Genomic DNA, 27,816 nt, shown 5'->3' with positions numbered 1-27,816 from the left:
AACAATTAGCCCTGCAGCGATTCCTTTATTGTGGGCTTCTCATGTGCACAGAGAAGAGGTTTGTGCAGCAAATACACCACAAACAGGTATAAGGTGTGTGCAGGCCGTGGCTCAGGGCCAACTGAAGAGCTGGGGATGTGCTAAGGGTGAAAAATCTGTGTGGCGTGCATAGGCAACTCTAATATAAGGTACTATTCATTACGGCTACTATCTGTGACACGTCTGCAAAACTGCTTAGTCAGGAGGGACGAGAGAACACTCGCTGCACCTTATGTTCAGACATACACTGCAGCTACTTTATCTGCATACAAAATATCTGTAGCTCCTGCGTGTAGCTCGCTGATGTAATTTGATTCCTGCAGCGCTGAGTGAGCATTCTTCACTGTTTCTGCAATTTCAAGTGTGAATCCGCTTTCCTCCACAGAGGCTCAAAGAACACGTAAAGTCACGTTGTTTGTATGTAACTGACTGTTTCTTTCTATGAACCGTATAACAGGCACTGTGTCGGCCACCGATCTGCTTCAAAATGAATAGAAAGATTTTGTTTAATTATTATATCACTGTATTCATGTCAGGAAGCAATCGCAAAGAAAGAGTACAAAAGGTTACATCATTACATGAATTTTAATAAAATAAAATCATAAAAACCATCAGGTCACCTTGCAGTTGCACACATGCAACAAAAAGTAATAAAGCACTTTTTAAAGTGCCGGACAAAGGATGGATTTGGCAGGAAAGTAAGAAATACAAGAAGGAAATACAGAAATGCTCCATAAAATCATGAAAGGGTGGAAATGACATAAAAACAAATCTTTAAAAAAGAGTTTAAAGCAAATTGTTCAGCTTTATCTTCTACAGTCTACAAGTGCTAACAGCAAAGTCTTTTTTTTTAGTTTTTTAATGTACAAACCCTGAAAGACGTGGCTTTGATGGATGTTGGATTGACCAAAGATTTGACTGACTGAGAGCCACATCAGTGTTTCACATTCTGCAACTCTGTTATTACCTGTGTGACCTTTAATCCACACAACACAATATTCTGCTCACTGTGCACAGTAATGTGTGTTTTAATTTGGTGGCTGGAAGGATGCTCACACACCGTCATGCATGCAGAGATTGCAACAACATTAAAAAGTGTAAATTATTGATGAGACATGTGCTGTGCAGGTTTGTTATCTTTGTGCACTGATGCATAGCTCAGAAAGAAGCCTTTGAAATGTCAGTCGAAAACTTCAACTTCAGACAATTAGTTGGAACTTAGTGCACACTTTAAATAATGCATGACGACAAATGTTAGCCTGCTTCCAAAGGAGGTGATGAAGTTCTTCCCATAAAGAAAACACTGTTTACGGTACTTTTCAATGCCTTTATCTCAGTTTTGACGTAGAGACTCAATCGCCAGAATACGTTTCAGTTTTATGCTGTGACAGCACTGTGATTATGGTCTGGTTAGGTTAGTGTTAGGAGAGATCATGTTCTGGCTTAAAATACCCGGTGTAGTCGCCACAAACTCAGCTTGAACTGCAGTCTGCTGCTTGACATGGTGCTGCATCTCCACCATCTCCTCCACCTCCTGATGAAAAAAACTCACCTTACATGCACCATAATCTGAACTACGTCTCTTTGACCTCTTCTAGGAACATTGATATGATGAAAGATGCCAACTTAGCATATCCGTGGTTTGCAGAAACTTACAGTGCCAACATTTTATTGTGGCGACTGGGCTCGACAAGCACACACAATGAAAACACCTGCATCCTAGCAGGTAATTATTATGTATTGAACTGTATATGCTGGTCAGTTCATTTTAATCATTGTTGCTTTTTAAGATAAAATGTTCATTGTGAAATAAAGCTGTAAAATAGTAACTCTTTCTCATCAAAACTGAGGGTTTGATTTATTGAACATGCTGCATCACTGCACATGTAAAGACACTCTCCTTCACTGCATCAGTTCACTTTTATGTATCAGACACAAACCTCACATATTTACATCACTGATAGTTTGTTAAATCCAGTAAACTACAGTAACACTGTAATGTTGTAAAGCATAAATCCAGCTGCAGTTTACAGAAAGCAACATTTTGAAATAAAGTAAAATAAATTTGCATTTATTTTCCTTGTTTTTATTTGTATTTCTGCAATTATATCAGACTGATTTAAACTTTTCATCTAAAATTTTGGGAAAAAACCTTTTAAACATAAGTTGCACTGATTCCCTGATCTGAACCTACTGATCTGTAAGTACTTAAACTAATAAACTGTGTAATCTGAGGGCTGAAAACGTGATTGACAGGCTGTTATTGAACTGTTCTCTGCCCTTTTCTGCATAAGAATAAGCAGAAATACCCCAAAAATAAAAAAATAAACCCACATGAGCTTCAAGATGTGACACTTTTCATGCCATCTGTCTTTTTGTGGTCACAGTATGTTTCCTGTGGCACGATATTGCAAAAGATACACAATCATGGACAGTATGTCTGGATTTGTCTTGTATAATCACAGTTTTACAGAATGAATCAGGTTGTAAAATAATAACCTCATCAATCATACTAAAACATAATGTAAACACATACATACAATACAGAGCTCACACATGGTGGTGGCTTTTATAATAATGCTCCTACATATTGTATTTTCCATGCTTTGCTTTGCTCAGATGAGAATTAATATGCGCATATATGCACACATATCAACACTTGTACTAATTAATTACAGACAAAGAGAAATGATATGAGTTGAAAGGTGTGGATAATCATTATCTCTAACATAAAAAGAAATCCTCTGAGCCCATTAAAATAATCTAAATCCATTAAAATGAAGCTGTTTGCAATATGAACAATTAAATCCATTTATGCCAAAAGAATAAAAAATGTGCACGCTTTTAATGATTTCCTGTGGGACCACTGAGGTTGTATTTCTTGCAGTGGGCAGCACATGATCCCAACGCCGAGCAATAAGGTTCCAGTTGATTTATGAGGATGACGTATGGCTTTGTCGTGTTTTAACAGGGCTGCATGTGTCTGCGCTTCTCTTTCTGACCAGCAGAGGGTGACAGCAGCCAGCTCCATCAGCAGCACTTCAGACTGGATGCATGTCAGAGGATCATCACACTGTCTGTTACAGCATGTTGATGCTGCTGCCTGCAGCTGGGCAGGCAGGGCTGCTGTGGCCTTGTCCTCCATGAGGTCAGTGAGAGTCTGCTGCTAGTCTTACTTTGACATGATACTCACAGAAGTTACCCTCACACACAGCATGCAGTCATCTCTGTTATTCCCTGCCTTTTTCACCTGACAACAATCTTTACTTCTCACTCTGGTGACAGAACAACGTTCATTTAAAGGTCCAGTGTGGAGGATTTAAGGGGCTCTGTTAGCAGAGATTAAATATAATGTTCATAAATATGTTTTCATTAGAGTAGAATCACGTGAAAATGAGAATCATTGTGTTTTTATTATGAGCTCTTTATAGCTACAGAGAGAGCGACTCCTCTTCCACAAAGTCCTCCATGTTTCACAGGTAGGGTAGGTTTTATTCACCTGGTTGCAGTCTGCAACCTCACCACTAGATGCCACTAAATCCTACACACTGCTCCTAGGGAAACTCCACAGGTTCAGGTTAACAGATCACTCTGCTGTGGATTAGAGATGTTATTAGAGTTAATATCGGCTGAACTTTTTAACAGAAAACCTGCATTATATACAAGGAGTGTGGGTATTGAAGGAAGGAGCGACTTAGGAGGCAGTTCCCGGTTGCATTATGGGAAATGCAGGATAACATAAGATAAGATGAAACTTTATTAATCGCCAGCTGGGGAAATTTGGGTATTACAGCAGCATGCAATAGCAGTTGGAAAGAAAAATAGCAATAGAGATAGAGAAATAAAAAAAAAGTTGACTATATATGTACATATACAAGCGACTAAAAGAAAAAAAATGTAGAAAAAATATGCATTGGCGTGGATTCTGTGGGTTGTTTTTTTTTACTTAACCCATGCAAATGTCTGAAAGTCAGGATATCTCAATCTGCTGCTCATTTTTCCCCTTTAAGTGTTAAATTTCTGCCACTGGTTGTCCACATCACTGCTACTTTAAGTACAGACAATAGACAATACAAAGCATGACAAGAGCCCTCAATTACAATTACAAACAGTGCTACAAAGGTTGCACGGCAATTAGTCGAATTGGGCAGCTTTGAAAGAGCTTTTGCACTTTGATATGCAAGCCTTAAAATGAATATGTGGCAACTAACAAGAGCTCCAAAGAGGCCACATCACCTGTGCTCAAACTGCAGGTGCAGCACCAAAATAGGTTGGTGATTTAGGTTTATTTACTTCAAAGCCAAAATTAATACCTTTTCTAAATATTCTCTCAAAGAATTCCAGTTCAATCCAGTCACAAAGCATTTTTATTTTTATTTGGCACATAACTAATCAGGAGGAGAGAAAGCAAAAGCTCAACAAAAAGTATTTTCACGCAGATTGGACAGTTTTGTGAGATCTGCAAAAAGTAGTCCTTAAGAAAGTGGCGTGACGCAGACTTCCCGTGGAGGAGTTTTGGATGAATGAGGGTCTGTCGGGGGACGCGCTCAGATTGTGCGCACCTGCAGACCAGCACTGTCCGCAATCTGCAGCCCTCACAAGTGAGAAGCTGCTGCTGCTGCGCCAGAAAAGCTTCGAGGAAGGATTTTAAAAAACGCCCGATTGTGAACAATGCGTGAAATTTCTGATGGATTACAAACTATGAGGAGCTTTTCCTTCGCTTCATCCTCTGAGCAGCTGTGACCAGCGCGTCCAGACACCGACCGCACCGTCCTCTCGCACGTCTCTACTTGTTGTCACCTTGCGGGAAACATGTCATCCAAATTCCTGGCGTATGTGTCCCTCCTGTCTGTCCTCCACACATGGTGAGTGGCGTACTTTTGTTCTGATAAGATGTGTTCAGGGATGTTGGATGAAATAAACTCCTCTAACGCGGTGATGTTTGTCACTTGCCTCCTAAAGACAACTTTACGCACAGCTCTAAGTTTATCTGACGGACTCTCGTCTCATGTTTCCACGCATGCAGTCTGCAGAATTCACTTCATGTCATCCATCGCCTGTTTTCATCCACCTTCTTTCTACCTGTGCAGCTCTCTAACGATCGACTATGAGGAGGACTACGAGGATGTCACTGTGAACCAGATGCTGGCTCCTAAATCACAGGACACCGACACCACGGAAATACTCAACAATTTACTGAAAGAATATGATAAGAAACTGCGTCCGGATATCGGAGGTAACCAACTCTTCAGTTTCACTCACGTGTTTGTGACAGAAAACATGTTTTTCACCTGCAGACTGTGATTCAGTGACATTCATACACACATAAACCTGCAGATTCAGTTGCTGCTGTAACCTGATAAAAGAGCAGACACCTGGTGTCTTCATGAACATCATGCATGCAAAAAAAATGCAATGCAAGAGCTGCTATAAACCTTCATAATGAAGGCATGAAGATGTTTTATAGACAGTTAAACTGAGTAAATTAATAATCAGTGGGGTCACGATGCTTTACAAGGTCAGACATCACACCTGCTTATACCTGCTCTACCCGGTTTGCATGGGAGCTGTTATGCACCATGATGTGGTGCTTATTGTAATGCGGTCGTGACATGTTGTAACACCTGTGTGACAGCTCATTTCCTGCCTCAGGTAAAGTCAGAGTGCGTGGATGTACTGTGTATAACATACAGAGCCCTCAGATCAGTGGTTCCTAATCTTTGTCCTTTTTTACCACCGAGCAAACGGACAACCTCTGACTAAGTGACATGTTTTCTGAATGTTTCTCATTAAATTCACTGCAGAACAATAACAGTGCAGAGCAGCTGATAAACCGTGCAGTTAATCCAAACAGTGAACTCAGTAACTGCAGGAAGTTTGTGTAAAACAAGCGATTTAGATCAAGTTTTTCGCAGATTATTTCCTGTGAATATTAAATCAGAGAGGAGCTTTCCAAATATTTTTAGATTAGATTAGATTTTAAGATATTTTTTACAAAAGTTTTACACAATTTTCTGTCTGCATTAAGTTTTTTTTCATTCTTAAAGGCTTCCTGTTTGACTAATATCTTAAAAAACCAATCCAAACTTCAAAAATATGCTGAGATATCAGACCCCTGCATATTTTTCCAAAGGTTTTCTTACACCCCTTAAAATCAGAAAGGCCTCAAGACCCCCTATGATGCTTCGGTGATGCCTCGTGGGGGTCAGGACCCACAGGTTGGGAACCAGTATCTTAGATGCGTATGTCATTGGAACCAGTAATGGTCAAAGTCAGTAGTTTGTTAATAATGAAAATACGCTGTCATAATTTTGCACATAATAAAATATTTGTGTTTCCCTGGTTTCACACTGGTGGAGCTGCATTTCTCACAGTTCAACAGCACGTCTGTGGTTGTTTGTTTCGAGCGAGCAGGAAATCACCCAGTTTTTCAGCCGTTGGTTACTTACTGACCGACTGCAGCAAAGGTCGAGATGTGGCTCATCAGCAGATCCTCATGAATATAAATTACACATTTGGAGGTTGAAACTTTGAGCACAGTGATTCCCCCGACCCTCGCGCCGGTTGCATTTGCATTTCTTGTGTCACGTGCAGTGTGAGAGGATTGGAGGATATGTGGCTTGCTGCTCATGTAGAGCCAGCGTTCGTGTGACGGTCGTATCCTGCCACGTGGTTTATGAGTTGGATGCATGAGAGAGATGAGCTTCATGCGAGATATTGACATGACTTGTTCCTTGTGAGGTAGGAGCAGAAATGGGCTGCAGACCACAGCTCAGGGTGGAGGTCGGGGCTTCATCTGTTCTAGCAGTGCTCAAGATGTCCAGCTGACACTCAACACCTTGTACAGAGTCACTGCTTCAGACGTGGCTGTTACCTCAGCTTGATTCATCTGCGCCGATGCCGTTCGTCTGTCTTTGGCTTTTGTTGATTTCATCATGTCTTGATACTTTTAGAAATTCTGCAGCGCCTGCCGCTGATGAAGAGCTGGACCAGCTGCCATCCGGCTAACTTACTCTGTTCAATGTGTCAGCAGTATTTCAAGACTTGCCTTTAAACTGATGCCAGCTGATACATGTTAAAGCTGCCATAATCACGATTTAAATCATAACAATGGATCAAATAACTCATCTTTGCAGTTCTCCACCGCTCCATGAAGCCTTTTAGCACCTTTAAATTAAATGTTTTGTCATTCAAAAACCAAAGCTTTACTGTTTTATCATTTCAGCTCTTATAAACTCACTGTACACCACCAGCTCAGCCCCAAGTGGAGGCCCGAGTACAGCAGAGCATTTAAGCTAAGCTAAGGCTAAAGCTAAGCTAAAGAGCCAGATATTTGGCTGAGAAGTTCACAGAGACCAAAAACTGAGCTGAAAGGAGAGTGCATATTACACTAAGCCACAAATGTAGCTTCAAATTAATGCTAATGCTGCTGTCTGCTGGATGCTGAAGCAGCTGTTTGCTAACACGTGGACTAAAAATCAGTGAATGCAGGTAACAAACATTATGTACATATCTGCACATTGTATTCATGTGCAACATAGTTTTAGCAAACTGTCTTTAGCACCTGTATTACTTGAGCCTGAGGGCAGTTGTTGCATGTATACTACACCTGTTACTATGGATACCAGGCCAGGTACGCTGCTGTTTTGGCCTGAAAGAAAGGAGCAAATATTACTGGTATGCAGGGTGTCACTGAGGGGCACAGCGAGCGGTGGAAAACACCTTTTGGTGGCGTCCTGAGAGAGTCGATTCCTCTCTCGAACCCTAAGTGCCACTTTCTCTGTGTCAGTTTCTCCATGTGTCTCTTTGACTCCAGTAAATTACTCTAACCTCTCGCTCTCCTCTCTTACGTAGCACATCGGGGTTTTTCTTTACCTCCACTCACCCTGTGGCCACTTTCAGGTGCTTTGATTTACCTCAGTGCCCCGACTCCTTTCCGTACCATCTGTCCCATCATGCATTTCTGTGGGGACAGAGGGGACAAGAATACTGAGCTGCACATTTACTTTTAAATTAACCATTAATGTCATGTAAATGTACTTCTTCATCTTCATACGTTAGCTGTGTGTTTACTATTGAAAATGAGTGGGTATGTCAATAAAATAAATATGTGACTGAGGACAAAACTGAATACAAAGACCAATCAAGTGGGACAAGAATATTAGACAGAATAATTTCTATATATCTTCTACATTAATATGAACAGCAGGTTTGGGAGCTGTTCTGCAGCTTTCAATCACATCACATGAGCTTCATCTGCAGTTGGAGTTTTCCCAATTGTCTTAAAATTGTATATTTTTTGTGCTTTAATCCTGCAATAAGTGATTTTTTCAGCCACTTGGAGCAACAGAAATGAGTTGACATATTATCACCTTTTAATGGTCCAGTGTGTGGCATTTAGGGAGCTATATTAACAGAAATGCTGTATGTTAACATTTGTTTTCGTTAAAACTGTTTCTAATCATCTGAAAATGAGAATGATTTTGCTACCTTAGAATGAGCTCTTCATCCGCCATGTTTCTCAGTTGGTTGCAGATGGCAACCCCACCACTAGATGCCACTAAATCCTACACACTGGCCCTTTAAGTGAAAATGTTAGCAGTTGTTTATTCACACATCCAGCTGATTCGAGTCATATTTCAACACCTGACGGATGCTAGTCCGACGTTCACTCTCTTTTAGCTCTGTTTTTGGTCTCCAGCACCTCCGGAGGGAAATATGCGCTCTTTAGCTGCTAAGTGCTGTGCTGTGTTCAGCAGCTAGTCGCTAACTTTGTCTGCTTGCTGTTCAGTGCAGGGCAGGAAGTGCACAGAGGATCTTCAAAGCTCTTTTTAACGAAAACAGTGAGACTGAAAAAAAGCAAGCGTGTGAGTCGTAAAACCAGAACTATTCGCTAAAAGACGCTTCACAGCTTCACAGAGACGAGGGGTTTCACACACATGCAGTCATGTGATCCATTGTTCATCCAAAATTATTGATCACTAATCAGTAATAACTTAAACTATTACAAGTACAAAAGGGTTAAGATAAGAAGAAGCAGTCGCACTTACATTAAGGTACACATTTTCACTTGTTGTTAGCATCCATAGTTAGCATGTTGGCTCTTATTAATGCTTTATTCTGCATGACCATATTCTGCAACTACTAGGCCATTAAATGAGAGTTTTGAATCAATAACCTCCTAATTACTGCTTATTGATTGTAAGTTAAGAAGCTGCTCTACCTGAATTACGATCTTAATAACAAACCCTTAATAACCCTGAACCTCAGAATAGGGTGTGGTACAAATGACTTTGTTTAGCAGAGTTTGGAGGGGGTGATGTTTGTAGTAATCCAGTAAAACAGTGAAAATCATGAGCAGAGAAGGAATTCCACTGGTTACAGATGCTGTTCATGCTGCACACCGCTCAGCTGTCAACCACTGGAGGCAACTACAGTAGGTGTCGGAGTTATAAACACGGTGACCTTTTCACTGAGCTGCTTAAGGGACGACCAGAGCTTCTCTTCGCCTCTGTTTTAGCCCTCACACACACACACACACACACACACACACACACTGTCAATTCTGTTGTGTATCACAGATCTGTGTTCCTCCCGGGTCGACCAGCCAAAGCTGGCTAAATTGACTTGCATGGATAATTTCAAAGAAGCAATGATAAATAGGATGTTGGCGATTAGCTTCTTTTTTTTTATTGATTCCCCTGCCCACAAACCACAGATAAGTAAATTAGTCATTTGTTGTGATGATGGCAGATGGTGCGCTGAAGTCATTGACCTCGTCCTCTTGAGCATTAATGAATGTGACTTTTCAAAGGCTGTAATTGGCCGCGGTTAAACAACAAGGGGCATTTCCACCACGCGGCCTGAATGTGAAGTGAAAGCTGTGCTGGACCGATCGTGTGAGGAGTGATTCAGCTCCGTCTGCCTGTGCTGGCATTTGATGTTTGGACTTCATTATTGTCGCTGTATCTTAAGGCTTATTTTGAAAGAAGAAACGGCCATTTGGACCAAGTTGTTCACGAACGCTGCCTGCACCACCACTGGACACATTTCACACTGACGGAGACACGATTTGTTTTGGTACTGCAGGCCGTCTTCAGCAGTCTGTCACCTGCAGCTCTTCATCTAACAGCTCGATGTGGCTGCTCCTCCCGACTGCTGCATCCTCCCTGACAAAAACTAAAAACTGCCAAAAACGCCAATGTCTTGATCTGTTGATGCATTTTTGTAGAGCGCCTGTGCTCATGGCTCGTCTGCCACAGCCGGGCGTTATCTTCACGCTTTGTTTTAGTGCTGTGTCAGAGCTGAAGAGGCAATTATCATTCTGGTACAGAGGGACAAAACACGCTGGTTTGTTAGCGTTTCTTTAAACCAATCACAATCGTCGTGGGCGGGGCTAAACCCAGGATGGTGGCCTTGCAAACTTGGTGGAACATGGGAGATTAACATTAAAAAATACACATAAAAATGGCTTAAACCCCCCAAAATAAACATTTTTTAATATATATCTTCTCAACTATTCAGTGAAAGAACCAAACAGCCTTGTTTCAGGATCCATATCTTCGTCCAGGCTTTCCATTTTCAGCGTGGAGGTCACGAGCTTGGAGGTAGTTGTTCTTGTTTCACGTAACACGCAGATAGTTAAAGGGGAGGAGAGTCTCGACGGAAAGAGTCGGCCAATGGCAGGCTTATACCAACGGCCTACTTCCTGTGAGTCAGACATGGTCACAGCTAACCTTGGAGACAAAACATTGCATTTCCTGTGACACCTCCACAATAAAAGACACCCCGTGTTTCATCAGTCGAATGATTTTACATTCCTGATTCCAAAAAAGTCGGGACTCTGTGTAAAACTTCAATAAAAACAGAGTGAAATCATTTACAAGCAAACTGTCTTTACTGACAACAGTTTCCTGAAGTGTTCCTGAGTCCAGGTATTAGTCTCTTTTATCCAATAATGTGATCACAAAGTGGTGACCCTCGCTCCATCCCCGCTGTGAACCGCTGAGCCTTTCCAGGATGCTCCTTTCATACCCAATCATGATACTAATACTACTAAATATATTGTCTTTGTACTGTTTTCAGTTGAGTTGTTGTCTCATTCTGTGATTCAACTTTTTTTTAAAATAGGGGTTGTAATATGAACAAGCAGCGGCAGGAAGTGTTTGCACTCGCAGTAACTTAACATTTAACAGTTAACAGTGTGTTAACTGTGGCCTGCATAATTTCTAGAAATGTCTCCAATGAAACTACCGTATAAAGACGTAATTACAGATTGTAAATACATTGAATGAAAGCCATAAAGGAGGTTTGATAATGATTAGAAGTCCAGATCCATGAGTACATGTGTAGCACTTTAATAAAATCCCCTCATTATTTCGCAGCTGTTTTATTCTCTCCATTGTGCACAATGTCAAGACAAAAGCGGTTAAAAGCTGACACCATCACAGTCATACAATAGGCTTTCAGAGGCATAACAGAAGATGAGGATCAGCCTGAAAAGGGAAAACAGGAATGTGCCGTTTCAGACGCCACCTTTCTCTCAGAAATGTGAGCGAGGCTTTTGTTTACACCATCACCTCGTAACTAAGTTGGTTACAAAGGATGCTGTCAGGGTCTGTCAGGCTCTGCGCAGCAGATGACAGTGATTGATTGATGTGGCGAACACATTGTAGGTTTAGTTCAGGGTAATTAATCAGAGCCGCGTGTCTCAATGTCGAGGAGTTTTGTTCGAGCTGAAGCTCAGTCAGTCACAATCAAATGTGGTGTGCGAGGATTGAGAATAATTCACGCACAAGTTTGAAATTTAGCATTCAGGTGTGTATTTTACCGTCCTCACCAGAAAACCGTCCGTAACCAGCGGCTTATTACGACCCACATTTACGCTTGTTGTTCGGTGGCACCCTCTAGTGGCTGCAGTTATTATGACGAGAGCAAAGAAGGAGGTCAGCTGACGTATAAAGAGCAAGAAAGTCCACACCAGTTTATCAAATGGTTAGAGCCTATTTGATTGAATAGAATTTGGTGGGGAGTTTGGTCAGGGACCAAAGCACAAATATTTCTGTCAAAATCATCTAAATTTAACGCCCATTTTAGTCATTGTTGCATTCATTCATGCATATGTGCATATTAACTGATTCCTATGAAACAGACCCAGTCCATTTCAGCCTGAACAGATTTACCATCATAAAGGTGACTTTCTGTGTGTCCTACATGGTGGAGTTATCCCCACATTAATGCAGTGCTACTGTAGGTGAAATGATCTCAAGCTTCGTCTAAAGGGGGGGCCTTCCTGACTTTAGCCTGTCTGATTATGTTCCACCTGCACAGTCTACAGATCTACAACATAACTGGATATGATAAAAACATGCAGACTAGAAGGGCCTGTGCTCTCTTATTGCTTGTTGTTGTTCAAGCTCAACCTTCCTCAATATCTCTGGTGGAGTTTATTGCAGACGATACACATTTGGATGTAAGAGTTTAATTAGCTGCATGATATGTGTGTATTTATGGTTCCATAGCCACACTCGCACCACTTCTCTCACATGAAACCACAGAAAGCCCCATACCGACTGCTCTCTGCATGAAGTTTAACCACCTACGTGTGTTGGCTGAGGTTTGTTCTCCTTCGCGAAGGAAACCATGTTGGGGCATGTTTCATGTCATAGAGCTTTCTGCTGCCGTGTGATCGATGGGGTTGCAGTGATGAGTGTTAATCATGCTGTCAACAAAAAGTACCAACGCTAAGCTAACAGAATAATGGAGAATAATGGAGAGACTGAGTAAATTGTCATCATTAAATGGAACAGCAGTTAAGAAGGACTTCACTTCCTGTTTCAGTATTTTCACTGCTAAGTTCATTTGCAGCTTACGTTTTTTCAAACTGTGATGGTAAACCTTATTGAAGATAAGTTCAGATAAGATTAGTTAAGTTAAGATAAGACTTTATTGATCCCATGCCAGTTAAATTCACTTGTTACAACAGACAACATCAGATTAAAAAGGAGTAGAACAATTATAAATAAAAAAAGAAAATGAAATCAACAATGTAAGGCTACGTACATTATATAAGAAGTAAATAATGTTAAATATTGGCAAAAATACAGTTTCCTTGGAGAAATACATGCACACACGCACACACACACACACACAGGATATGTTGCACAGATATAATGATATGAGCATATGATAAAATAAATAATACTAGTGTGTTTGTGATGTGAAGCAGCATCATCACAGTGCTACGTCAAATGATGCTGCAGTTCAACAGCCAGACGGCTCCCACAAGGATCCGATAAACACCAGATCAACTAACAATGTGTAACAGATGCAAAAAGACTAGATCAAAACCGAGAACATGGATAAGTTGATGATGATAGTCAGGGAAGGTGTCTATAAGGTGAATTCCTGGAGTGTTAAGTGTTCATCTGCAGTTCCTATAGTCATCCCAGTGATATTTGTTCTTTAAGTGTACTGAAGTAACGTATCAAATGACGTACTAAGGTACAAGTCAAAAAGCGTAAGAAATGTAGTCTTCAGATGGTATCCAGGACCAGCAGAATACTCCAGTCTTAACATGACGTCAATGAGTAGAACAGCTGTAAAAGTCAAAGATGATGATGACGCTGTGGTGATATCTGTTTATTAAATTCAACATGCAGGATGTTGTAGTACATTTCATGGACTATCCAAACTTAAACCTATAATATTAACAATAATTTACACCACAATGCTAAACCGAGAGGCTGCTGTACCAGTTTTTAGTCAAAACACGATAGATTTATGCTCGTAAGATGAAAAGTGTTATTGTAAATACGCTAAGATTTAACTCCAGTCTTAGTTGCAGCCATTCTGCAGCTATTTTCCTGCACATTCATTAAAGAGCCCTTCTTAAACTAGCTTTGGTGTCTGGCTACTTACTGGGTGACAGATGATCGGCCGCGGCACAGTTAGCCGGAGGGAGGTGATCTGTTCTGCTTTCTGAATATTTCAGAGCCCTTGGCATTTCTTCTAGTAATGAGCCCGGACAGTGAGAGGAGAAGTTAAAGTCTTCATGCCATAAGTCATTATGCTGCGGCTCGGAACATGTCGACGCCAACCAAGAAATACGACGCGACTTTCCCACATGTAGCTATGTCATCAGGAGCTCCTGCTCGCTCATGTCATTAATGAGTCGACAAAAATGTGCAGGAGAAACAAGAAATAAGTCCTGGTTTGAAAACGTGGACAACAATGAAACTCTGCTTTGCTCTTGAAGGTTAGTGAATTCAAGGTAATAAAACAACACATAATAAAATTATTTATTTTATACTTTAGTATGAATCTCTGCCATTAAAAGAAGAGAAACAGATTAAGGTTTTGTGCGCTAATAGTAAATATACTCAAGGTTAAGTCAGAATGATGCAAAAGAGCTTCAATCACTCAATCAAGTCAATATGTTGACATAATAAGCTAAACTTTTGATTTATCAAGTCCAAATTGAATGATAGTAAGATAATATTTTTACTTACTTTAAGTCAAAATTGTGAAAAAAGTAAGAATGGGTCTCTATACTTGAGGGCAGGTTTATCTATGATAGTGAAATCTTTCATGTTTCATTATATTTTGACTTTACACCCGATTGTATTATGATGATATAATCACATCCTGTTACTTTCTGCTGTCGAAATTAATGAATCAGCAAATTGTAATAAAAAACTATAGAAAAAGGTTTTTAAAGTTTTTCTCCACAGGTCACTGAGTCAAACCTCAATTTGATTATTTCATGTGTAATTTTGTAATTTTGTAATATTATTCACACATGAATTTATCAGAAAAATGTTCTGATCAATGTTTTGATATTGATTTCAACCAACCAATTGAACCACTGAGCATCGAAGAGGAAAGTTAATCCACTTTATTCTGGCACTGACCAGCCGTCACTAAAATGCATCGTGAGTAACTCACTGCACCTTTTCTGTGATGGGTGATGAAGAATTACTGAAAATCAAAGACGGATTAACTTCCTGACTGAGGATCCATTCAGGGGAGGATGTGGTGGGAAGATCCAGACCCACTCAGGATCGCATGCAGGGGTCGCCCAGCAGAGGTCGGAATAATTGATCGGTTTATGTCAGTGGAAGTCTAGTGAACTCTTTGAATATTTCAGTCCTTTGTAAACAGGGAGGAAGACACATCTGCATCTGCAGTGCTGTTCTTTCATACGCTGAACAGGTCTTATACAAAAGGTACAAAAAGATGAAGAGAGGTGGGAATTAATACGGCAGAGGTCTTACAGGATTCAAACTCCTCCACAGCTCAGTTACACATAATAACTGTGCACGGGGCACTTCGACCCAGCAGGAGCGACGTAGGCAGCAACTAAACCTGAGCACAAGCGGTCAGATGGACACCTTGATGACAGACGCAGGTGTTAACGGTGACGTGTCTCAGCTGTCCACTTGTGGTCAAATCAAACGTATGTTAACGCCAGGTGTAATCAGGGTCTGAGACAGGGTGGGGGGGGGGCTGGAGCCAGGAGCAGCAGGACCACGAGGACACGGAGAACAAAGTTAGGACAGAAGCAAGTGGTAAAGAGTAGAATACAAGCTTGGTGGAACGCAACATGACCCAGTGGATGAGACTGAAGTCTGGCAGGGTGGAGATGATGAGATGCAGCTGGTGGCTCCACCCTGACTCCAGCACACCTCCGATGGAGACCCTCCGATGGAGACAAGAGGCTCCTGCAGTTCAGATGATGTTCCAGGGGCATGTTTCTTTGTTCTCTTACTTCCTTTACTTCGTTTTTGCTCAAACTCAGCTCCTTTGAATAGGGACGACATCTTAATGCAGCCTGACAACGACATTTCTAATTTCCCATTGACATAAAAAGGAAAATATCCAGCCACGGTCACATGTTTGTTACAAACATCACTGTCGGTATGTGAAGCAAAGGGATGAAGCTGCAGTTTGCTGCCACTCTTCACTGCCAGCTAATGTACATCCATTCATCAGACGGGCTCCAGCGCAAACCCGGACAGAGATTAGCTAACGTCTCCGTGGGCCTGTTCATCATCCTCTGCCCACCTTAATGACAAATAAATCTCACAGGAGGTTAAAGCTTCCTCTTCCCCCTCACTGGATGATTGTATACATGTCTCCAACTACTCATTCACCTTTGCATAGCAGATTATACCCTCCCCCGAGAGTTCATTCCCTGTTATTCTCCTGTCTTTCTGATGTTTTTAAAACTGCCCATCTTCAGACAACACACTTTTGTTGCATTGGTATCTGTGAAGGCAGATCCATTCCAAATATTTCACCGATGGCTGCGCTGATAAATAACCGACACACAACTACTAATTTATTACTAGTTCATGTTATCTATTTTCCTAACGCTAATGAGCCGTCCCCATTTACTGAATGACTTGTCGCAGTCTAAGTGGCACTGTTGGCAGGTGCAGAATTATAGCTTGCAACACAATTAGCACTGTATAATAAAGAAAGTAAAATGCAGCTCCATTGCCAAACGTGCAAATTTTAAAGGCACATAATTAACGACTGAACTACTCGTTGTTTTTATTCTGTCGCAGCCCACGCCTCGGGGTCTATTTCTGTCGCAGCGCAAAGACTGAGACAAGCAGCGCTATGCTAGGCTAAGCTAATCTCCTGACCATCAAATGTGCTGTTATGGCGAGGCAGGACAACATGAGAGTGTTGGTGAGACGTTGTTAGCCGATGCTGAACACTCACTCTTTGACATTGTTGACCTGTTGTGTTGTTGACAGTTGACTCTGTTGCTAAGCACCACCCCCTTATTTAAACGTTCTGCTGCAGCACGTCACACATGCAGTTCACAGTACTGACAGCGGCAGATTAACCACTTGAGTCATTTTTCGAGTCATACCGACAAAAGCAGATTCTCATCTATGTGGCAGCAGTCTTTATCAACTCCAGCTAGCTAATCAACATTAATCCATCTGTTTGATGATTAGCCAAGTTAGCAGTGTGGTTGTAGGGATGTGATGAACATCAGTGGCCTGTCAGTGTGCCACTTTGATGCATTTTGAAGTATCTGAACTATTAAATGGATTAAGGCTACCAAGAAATTAAAATTAATATTACATTATTATTATTTTTTTGCAAATAGATGCTAGCAGATGATTATATCTGAGACATATTAGCTGGAAAACACAATGGGACCACAGCATGAAGCCTTAGCGAAGTCCAAATTCAATAAAAATAAAACAAAAAAAATAAAACATTTTTACAATCATCTAGAAAATAGCATTGCTCAACATGGTAGCTAATAAAAACACATACACTCACGCCTACCTAAATTCTCAGCTGCATTCAGTATATACATTTTAGTATATTTCATCTGTTGTTGGCATATTTTATTGTTTTAGTATATATTTTTTGTCTCTTTATTTCTGGTATATTTTTATTGCATTTATGCATATTTTTATTGGATTTATGCATATTTTTACTGCACGTTAGTTTATTTTATTCTATTATCTTGATTTTATTTATCTTTCTTATTATCTTGTTTCTAACACGGGGGTTGCAATGCAAATTTCGTTGACATGTCCATGCCCACGCTGTTTTTGTTGGACTGTTGTCAATCGGTATTTTGAAATGGTTTGCATCAATCGATTTATGAGAATTGTAGCTTTGTAATGGTATATGTGAGTATAAACATAAACGTAGCGTTTGTTTCAAGGGACAGGAAGAAATAATGTTAACGCTGCAGGCGGGACGTCGGAACGGTAAGAGGATCGTTGATGTGCATTTGAAAGCTGTTCACATGATAACATGCGAGAAGATTGAGGCTTGATTGAGGTTTAATTCTAACTTAAGCCCATTCAGATGCTTACTCTGCTAAACAGCCTCATGCACACGGCTTCAACATGTAGAGAAATCAAAAACCTGAAATACCTGCTGTGTCTATGAATGTCAGCAGTCTAACTGTGCTGTGTATTGATAAATCCATGGTGCCGTCTGTGGTGCTGAAGCAGCAGATGGATTTCTAATAGTGCATTTGTCTCTCAGTCCCTTCTGTCAGCTTCACCTTGGATCTATAATATTCTCTAAATTATATACTAAAATTACTAGATACTCTGTGGAGTCGTGTCACCTTCATGATCAAAGTAAAAATAAGCAACATGTAGTCACAAAGAGGACAGGATCATAGAGGCACACTGCTGCCTGTAGTATTCCTGTCATATTTTTTCTGATCATTCAGTTATGTCTGTGCTGCTTTAAATACAAACCCAGACCAAATCACCTCTGTAGCTAAATGTCGTAGGGGAGACATGACTACAGGTACCGTTTTTACCGTAGGGTTAGGGCCATCCCACCTGCTCAAAATGAACAAATCACTGACCGAAAATAGCAGGTACTTTTTCATGCGAGACCACATGTTGGATTCAGATGTGGATTTCCTGCTGCTCTTTTCGCTGTAGATATGATGGAGAGAGGTTGTGGATCAAAATGTTCCTGCTGGTCGTCTTTTTATAACTGTACAGCTGGACACGACGTCACGTGGGTTCGAATCTAAAAAGAGCCACAAGGTGAAGACCACGAGAAGAGAATCGATTCAAACCTAATCTGTGACTGAAGAGAAATTTTCTGAGTGTATTTGAACGTCTCACGACTTCCAGCTGAACATAAATTACTAATGCAGATTAGCTGCATATGAGCCTAATTCATAGGAAACAGGGTTGTGCAACAGTGCACCTTTATATAATGAAGTATGTACTGTACTGTAGTTCACATTTGTAATTTAAATTAGATGAAACCTTTTTTGTGCTGGTGATATTCTCTTTTGGAAACTGTGTAATGAGCCAGTTTATCTGCCCAATGGGATCACAAAAATACTGAGTTTTTATTTTCTTCTCTTTGAACTCTGATAGTGTAAGGCCTTATTATCAGCAGAGGGCCTGTGTGTTGGCTTTCGGGGAGTAACCTGATGGAAGGTTTTAGACTCCTGCAGTCATTACTGATCTCTCTTATTTAGATGAAATGTCTGTGCATGTGAACTCACTCTGTTTGGGAAAGGCGATCTGGTCGGGGGGGAGGAGAGCAGCTTTGTGTTGTTGGACAACCAGCAGGGTTGATTATCTCCAATTAATTTCTGGTCTTGGTGGCTGCTCCGAGGGTCAAAATGCATCCTGTTGCTCGAGCTGACAGCTCACACACAATGAGATGTTAGCTCACTCATCGGAGCGTGTTTGAAGTGTTTGCAGCACCGTCCCATCTGGTGGTTATATGGCCTGAAACGGGCAGATTATACTGATGTACAGAAACGTACAAAAGGGAATCGTTCACATAAAAGGTTTTGGAAAGATATTGTGAAATATTACATTTCGATCTTTAAATCTATTGGTCTGGCTATTTTTAGAGGTTTCTGCAGTGGATCTATGTGGTTTGCTCACCAGGTGCTGTGGGCTTATCAACGTAGTGCTTCTGAAAAGCTGCCTCAGCAGGGACTCTGCAGAAGTGTTCTCTAGTGTGCCATCTGTTAGCACGTGAACCGAACGCTGGAACGCAGACTGGCAGGTGGAAAAATTCTCGCTGTGGACTTAATTGGCTGAGACACGAGCACTCCAAAGACAGGTAGTGTAAAATGATGGAGGAGCTCTTTGCTGTGTAAATGTGAGCGCTCGTGGCAGCGGTATGTCACAGCTGTCACGGTTTAAAAGTTCAAGCTTCGAATGACACTTTTACGCTGAGCGTGAAATCCTTGAGAGCAGTACAGGTGGGGAAAGCCGGGGGGTGTTCCACCGCGAGAGACGGCGGCAGATCAGGGGGAGCAGGTGGATCGTAGTGGAAAAGGAAACTTGGTGCTCGCACTGTGAGGAGTGTGTGGACCTCAGAGAGGACCTTTCTTCTCCTCCAGCATCTTCACTATGTCTATTATGAGTCAGGACGTGGATGTAAAGCAGGTTGGAGGAGGCTTTTCATTTTCATGCTTCACACCCAACTGATGCTGACTCAAGTGATGTCACTCAAGGCAAATTCAGGTTATCAGACTGACTCTTTATTATTACTCTGCAAGACATGCAAACAGTCTTTGATGTGTACATAACGTCTGTACTGTGATTACAGGTGGAAAATAGCAATTAGCAAAAAAGCCACTTACAACTCTACTTTTAAATGAAGTTAATGTTTTTTGTGCTTCGTCCCTTTTCAAATAAAGACACGTGACCAGGAGACATTAAATCAGAAGATTTCTATAGTGAGGCTGCCTCTTCTGCTGCTGATCCACATCCTTGTTTAGTGTTTCGTCCTTTTTAATTCGTGGCATTATCTTCTACCTCCAGGTTAAGTGCAAACATTGGAATTTGAAGCAGGACATAGACCACCTCAGCGCTTCATCTCGGTCCAATCAGGGACAGAAAGACTGCTGGTTTATCAGTTAACTGCGTTCATCTGGCGCCCCAGATGTAACTCAGTTCACGATTAGTTGCTGGATTGAAAACCAGCAGGGATAAGTGGGATTGAGAACCAGTGGAGTGGACTTCCCTGCACTTCCTCTGACGCTCCCCTGATACTCTATATGGAGTTGAATGCAGCTTCTGGTAGCATGTTGTATTATGGTGCTGGTCTGCAGCTCGAACCATCTGTAAATGCATGGATGTATAATTGCTGCTTTCAAGAGAACACTTCTAGAGGTGCTTTATGAAAGCAGTTTATGTGATGAAGACTAATGTGTGATCATTATTAACAACCACAGCTCCCTGAGGAGCAGCTGCTCGCTCTTCAAAGGATTCAACACAGCAAAGTCTCATCGATCCAACTTCACTTTGCCTGTCTTTGATTTACAAAAGAGGCAGGTATGGTGCCTAAATGGAAGACTTGATCAATAATAATTTTTGCTCTTTTTTTTGTTTTCCCACAGTTAAACCCACAGTTATAGATGTCGACATATTTGTGAACAGCATTGGACCAGTGTCATCAATAAACATGGTAAGACAATCCCTTTCATTTCAGCTGTGCGTCTGTTCAAATGAAGGTCGTCTTGCACTAACTGCTCATATGCGCATTGATATAACTATATTTTTATTTATTTTTTTTACCTTGAAATGCATTGTCCGGAGTCCAGTTTGAGGAGAGCGAGAAGAGGTGGAGTTCTGCTGATCGATGCAAGTCAGGGTGTCGTTATTTTGGCGAAATTGAGTTATTTGAATAGACGACTGTGGATTTAGTCTGTCGTCAAAGCGGCATCACTCAGCTGATCTTTTTGTGGTTCATCAGTAAGCCAGTAAGCATTCTGTAATGAGCTGAGCTTCTGAACAAAGTCTGTGCAAAGTCTGATAAATGTCCTACAAGATGTCACTGAAAAAAGACTGCTGCATTGATTTTGATCCTTTTTTTTTAAAGCATCTATCACGAGTCTGACAATGTTTGCGGAGTGCAACGCTAAACCAGTAGCGTATTGACCTGAAATGTATTGACTGTCCAGTGAAATGTTATATCCTGCTGATGTGACAGATTTGAGTCTCTCTGGATGCGGATTCTGCCTGCTCAAACCTAACTAACGGTACTTTGATTATACACTGTGGTCTTAAGAAACACATTTAAAATAGAGAGACGTTATCTTTATGAGGCATTGCTGTGTGCATCAGGGGCTGGCAAAGGCTGTGTCTCACAGGTGTGACTTTATACTCCTTTTTAAAATCACAGCGGTTCATGAGCCTGAAGCTGGAGAGGCTTTAACTTACTGGGGAGGCAGACCTGAGAGAGATGAGGGAGTTGAGGATGGATATAGAAATTGGTAAGAGATGAGTGAAAGACAGGAGATTTTAGGATACTTAAGAGCTGAGAGTGTGTGAAGAAGGGTCAAGGGAGGGAGAGTTATAGGTTTTAGACAAGGATACAGAGAGTATCGACCGTCAGATGGACAGAGTGAGAGAGGAGGTCTTCAGTCGAGGAAGGGGGAAACAGATTTAAAGTCAATCTGAAAGAACTGCTGAGACAAACAGAATCTGATCAGAATCACCTCTGTCGATGGTATATTCTGGTATGACGTCTGTGTTTTAGAGAAAATAATTTGGCTCATATCATTTTTATGTCTACAAATAGAGACTGATAGCATCCAAAATGTCCACTCTGTTGGTATGAGGTAGAAAATGTTGTCTTCTGTTTCATAAAGATGAATAATTCACGACAACTCACATTTAGTTTTAAATCTTAGCTAAAGCCCACATCAGCCTCGGCTGCATCTGCACATCTGCTTTAACTCCTGCTATACTGCACACAATCTTGTCTCAGGTTAAAGTTGGGTGTATCATATAGTTTGCAACATCACCGCTGTCAATCAAGCATCCAGCACACACCCACACACAGTCCTGACAGGGTCTAATCAGCCAAATTAAGTGAAACCACCTGTGTGCCTGAACCACAGGTGCGCGGGGACTCTAATCTTGTCATCATTGTTGCCACTCGACTGACTTTGTGTCGACAGCTGACAAGGGTTCAGATCTTTTCGTGACTTTATTTTTTGAAAAGACAGAATTTAGCGAGTCAAACTTGATCCAGCTCTCAGACTCGCAGTCTGTGCAGGCTGTGCAAACTGAAAGCAACAAAAAAGGAAGTGTGTGACCAAACAGCAGCCAATGAGCGGCTGTCATACAATGTGCATGCAAATGTCTTTCTGCACCAGGGTGGCACTGAAGGACAAGCAAAGTCCTGTGCTTCATATTGGTATTGCTGTGTTCAGCATGCATACATGAGAGCCAGTCATTTGGTTTAATTTAAATCGGTACTACTGCATTTTTAGTGCAAATTCAGTGCTACTACAGCAAGCATGCAGGCACCCCCTCTATGTGACAAGCTAATTTTAAGCCCCATTGTCAGACAATTCATATAGCTACAGTATCAGTTGTCATACTTGTATTGTTTCTAATTGCAATGCAGTGTATTATTCAGGGTGTCATGACTTCTCCAGGAGACAGACTGTGATTAATCCCCTTCGCTTTGGGAATAAACTCAGAAGAAATTAGGCCACTTTCACCTCACAAAAGCACAATCAAAGGGAAAACTGTTGCTTGAATTTCAATTTAAAAAGCTAAAAGAAACGGGCTTATTAATGTTCATCGGCCCACTAAAGTATTGTACCGGGTCTTTTATCAACATAGAGGCAGCACTGCTAACAGAGTGCCTGGAAGGTAGTGGAGCTTTTCATTCATGGTAAATGACAGATTGTGCTCTTCTTTAACAAAAGGGGACCTCACTTGATCCCTGAATGGATAAAACAACAAGTGAACTATCAAGACATCAATGTATCTTCTCATCTGTCCGTTCACCCGTCCATTCTGCACAATCTACTGATGCCTTCTTAGGACAGATGGGATATGAAATCCTTGTAGCATATTCTGGGTCTTTACCAGAGTGTTCATTTGGACGCGCATAGAATATCCGCACAAGGTGTCCAGGAGGCATCCTGATACGTGTCCCGGACAGACTGCCTTAAAGACAAACGAGCATCAGATGTCTGAGCTGCTCATCCATTAACCTTGCTAGCATTTTCTATTAATAAATAAAAACCAACAGGGTCATCCGAGCAAGTGTTTCTTAAACTTCGAATGAAACTTCAATTCAAGCGATTAATCAATTCATTTTAAAGTGTTGTTCAGATGACGCAGAAGTGAACTTTGCTGGAGCTTTTTCACGGTCCAGCAAAAGTTAGAACAACAAACACTTCAGGCTAAGCGGCTTTCAGAAAGCCTTGAGGACAAGGCTAGTGTCCTCAAGCTAATGTCAGCATGCTAACATGCTCACACTGACAATGCTGCCATGCTGATGTTTATCAGGTATAATGTTTACCATGTTCACGGTCGTAGTTTAGTGTGTTAGCATGCTAACATTTTGTAATTAGCGTTAAACACAAAGTCAATTATGATTCAAATGTCACAGCATCACAATAAATGCTACATTTGGAAACAGTTGTTAGCATGTACCTGATGAATAGCACACAAAATAAACACTTAAACACATATGCTGCACTATATGTAGAAGAAGAAAAGGACCTCTTCTTCCTCTATGAATGACTGGTGGTACATTAACAAACAAACATTTTTAGAACTAATATATTTGATTCCAACATTTATTTTGAAAGCAATTTTTTAACAAACTGCTTGAACATTTAGTATCTTAAGAAAATCTAATCTCAGCAGCAGATGTGGAATCAAGTCTGATGAAATAAGATCACAAAACGAGTAAAGTTTCAATAAATTAAAGAGTTATTTCTCAGTTTATTAATTTCTGTCTGTGTTTATTCAAGTGATTACTCTGTCCTATTTACTTAGTTTTACTGTTGACCAAATTGATTTCCAAATCTGTGAAGTTCATGCTGAGTCCCACATCAAGGGACAGAGCATGAAATCAATCAAAAGCTGGATGTGAAGGACAAAGCTGAAAGTCGTCCCCACAAGAGAGAGACAGCACCAGCTCAGCGTCCTGCTCTTCATCACCGTAGAAGTCAAACATTTATCACAAGGAAGTGTCCCCTTAATCAGCCACAAAAGCACTGATACTCATATGTGCTCAAGTTTTGACATTTAACAAATAGATGATGGACGACTGACAAATCAGGCTCGAGCAAGAGGGGTTCAGCACCAGAAGTGGCACTAGAACCGGAGCCGGGAAACAGAACCGGGACGAGCAGCATCCAGGCTACAGGCTGACCAGAAGTGAACAAAACCTCTGAGACCGACGCAGGCCAGTTTGCCGACATGAAAAACAGCACAGAGGTGATTTAGATCGGCTCCAACCAGGACTCTGACTTCAGGGATGAGGGCACGGCGGGTTCAGGTGGGAACAGGAGAGGCGTGAAGTGGGAGAGGAGCGAGAGGCAGGCCAGGTCACGGCGGGGTCAGCCCCGGAGTGCTAAGAGCCACATCTGGCAAGAAAACCCCCTCTGTGTTGTTGGACTCTGGGCGACTACTGCAACTCGCTATCGCCTCTTGAGGTACAAAGTGGTATTACAAGATAGGACGGGCCGAGGCTAGCTGGTTAGCATGCTAACTTCAGTACATATCTCTGCAGTACAATACATAATCTTTCCAAGATGGTGGCGCGTGCAGACGCAGCGGCTCGCAGCTCCCGTGTTTACGTTTTTGTTTGTTTGTTTTTACTCGTTTCCACTTTTACTTCTCTTCTGGAAGCTCTGACACAGTACAGCAGGTCTGAACTGTGGAACTTTGGAGTACAGTTCGGACTTCACACACGCCCTAAACTGGACTTTATTCCACCGGAGCTGCTACGGACCCCAGAGCCCACCACCATCCCCCCACTGCTGCCAAGGAGACGGAGGAGGCACCGTAAACAAAAGCGGGGCAAGAGAGCCGGCGTGCGTGCTAGGCTACAAGCTAGCCCTCACAGACCGGCTCTCCCCAGTCTCTTCCTCACCAACGCCAGGTCTCTCACCAACAAAATCGACGAGGTCCGTCTAAGGATAGTCTCTCGCCGGATGGACAGCTGTGTTACCGTTGTCACAGAGACCTGGCTGGACGACAACATCCCGGACGCAGCGGTAGAGATAGCGGGGCGCTCTCTGTTCCGGGCGGACAGGACTGCAGCTTCAGGTAAGAGCAGAGGCGGAGGCTTGGCGCTGTATGTACACAATGCCTGGTGTACAGCCACACGCACCGTCAGCACGTTCTGCTCTCCTGATTTGGAATACCTGGTGGTGAAATGCCGACCGTTCAAGCTGGTTAGAGAACTCTCGTCTATTGTTATTGTGGCCGCTTACATCCCACCGCGGGCTAATGCTAAGTTAGCATTAGAGGAGCTGTACTGCCTGATCAGCGGGCAGATGAACGACAACCCGGAGGCGGCCGTGATTGTGGCGGGGGACTTTAATCACGTTGAACTGAAGGCGGTGTTTCCCAAATTTCATAAGTACATAAAGTTTCCTACCAGAGACAGTAACATTTTGGATCAAGTTTACTGCAACATCCCTGCTGCTTACAAGGCTGTAGCAGCTCCACACCTGGGCATGTCAGACCACATCTCCGTGAAACTCATTCCTGCCTACAAGCCTCTGGCCTGCAGAACAAAGCCGACCACCAGGACAGTACAGATATGGACTGAGGAGGCCTCCTCTGCACTTCAGGACTGCTTCGAACTGACAGACTGGACTGTGTTCAGAGAAGAGGCAGACCTTGAGGAGTACACATCATCTGTATTGTCTTATGTTCAGTTCTGCACTGATGCTGTCCTCCCTGTTAAGACCATCACAGTGTTTCCCAACCAGAAACCATGGCTGGACAGCACAGTGCGGTCCCTGCTGAAAGCCCGGGATACTGCCTACAGATCTGGAGACAGGCTGGCTTATAGCAGGGCTCGAGCAGAGCTGAAGAAAGGAATCAAGCAGGCCAAGCTCCAGTACAAAAACAAAATTGAAGATCACTTCAAGAACAACAACCCACAGAGCATGTGGAGAGGCATCAGAACCATAACGGACTACAAGCCGAACACTCAGCTCACCAGCCACGACCCCGCCCTGCCTGACACCTTGAACAGCTTCTTTGCCCGCTTCGACACATCAGGCAGCAGAGAAGTCACACACCTACCCCGGCTGGAGGAGCAGCACCAGCCCCTCGTCCTGCAGCAGCACCAGGTGTCATCCACCCTGAGGAGGATCAACACCCGCAGAGCTGCAGGACCGGATAAGGTGTCAGGCAAGACTTTGAGGACATGCGCTGACCAGCTAGCAGGTCTGTGCCACTGGATCAGAGACTTTCTCACCAACAGGCCTCAGGTGGTGAGAATAGGGAACATCACATCATCCCCTCTGGTCCTCAGCACGGGCACGCCACAGGGTTGTGTGCTCAGCCCAGCCCTCTTCACCCTGTTTACTCACGACTGTGCTGCCATCCACCCCACCAACACAGTCGTGAAGTTTGCGGACGACACTACAGTAGTGGGTCTCATCTCAGATAACAACGAGACCCACTACAGAGAGGAGATACACCAGCTCACCCAGTGGTGTTCAGCCAACAACCTGGTGCTGAACACAGGGAAAACCAAGGAGGTCATTGTGGACTTCAGGAGGTCCAGGAAGACGGATCACGCCCCCCTCCTCATGGACGGAGAAGTGGTGGAGCGTGTGGACAACATCAGGTTCCTGGGCCTCCACATCACATCTGACCTCTCCTGGTCCATGAACACCTCCCGCCTGGTGAAGAAGGCACAACAAAGGCTCTTCTTCCTCAGGAAGCTGAAACGGGCTGGACTCTCCTCTCGGTTGCTCGTTAACTTCTACAGGGCCACAATTGAAAGCATCCTCTGCCTCAGTGTGACAGTGTGGTATGGCAGCTGCACGGCACAGGAGAGGAAACAACTGGCACGGGTGGTTAAAACTGCACAGGGCATCGTGGGCTGCCCCCTCCCTGACCTAGACTCTATATATGAAGGTCGGGTCAGAAAGAGGGCGAGATCCATCGCCACGGACCCCAGCCACCCGGGCCACAGACTGTTTGTACCTCTTCCATCAGGAAAGCGGTACAGGAACATCCGCACCACCACTAACAGACTGAGGGACAGCTTCTTCCCCAGAGCTGTTAGAGCTATCACCCCCAGCAGCCCCTCACTGCAGTGAGAGACTGTGTGAACTGTGAACACTGCACACCGCACTTTACACCTACACCTACACCTCTACCTCCACCTGCACCTTCTGTGTACTTGACTTTTATGTACACACATATACTATAATTATATACATTTTAGTATATCAGCACATTTCAGTTTCATTGGCATATTTTATTCTGTCGGAACATTTCACTGTGTATA

At 42.5% G+C, this 27,816-nt stretch overlaps 1 protein-coding gene across 1 annotated transcript in view; it reads left to right on the top strand.

Annotated features, from left to right (window-relative positions):
• The first annotated feature begins 4,851 nt into the window (after positions 1 to 4,851).
• LOC121605217 (gamma-aminobutyric acid receptor subunit gamma-3) overlaps positions 4,852 to 27,816 on the top strand; it is a 45,485-nt gene continuing 22,520 nt past the window's right edge. The window contains exons 1-3 of the mRNA XM_041935041.1: positions 4,852 to 4,904; positions 5,130 to 5,275; positions 20,921 to 20,988. Coding sequence (XP_041790975.1) covers positions 4,852 to 4,904; positions 5,130 to 5,275; positions 20,921 to 20,988 — 267 coding nt within the window. The remainder of the gene's footprint in view (positions 4,905 to 5,129; positions 5,276 to 20,920; positions 20,989 to 27,816) is intronic.

Source organism: Chelmon rostratus, chromosome 4, assembly GCF_017976325.1.
Source record: "Chelmon rostratus isolate fCheRos1 chromosome 4, fCheRos1.pri, whole genome shotgun sequence".
Classification (NCBI taxonomy): domain Eukaryota; kingdom Metazoa; phylum Chordata; class Actinopteri; order Chaetodontiformes; family Chaetodontidae; genus Chelmon; species Chelmon rostratus.
This window is presented reverse-complemented; position numbering and strand designations above follow the sequence as displayed.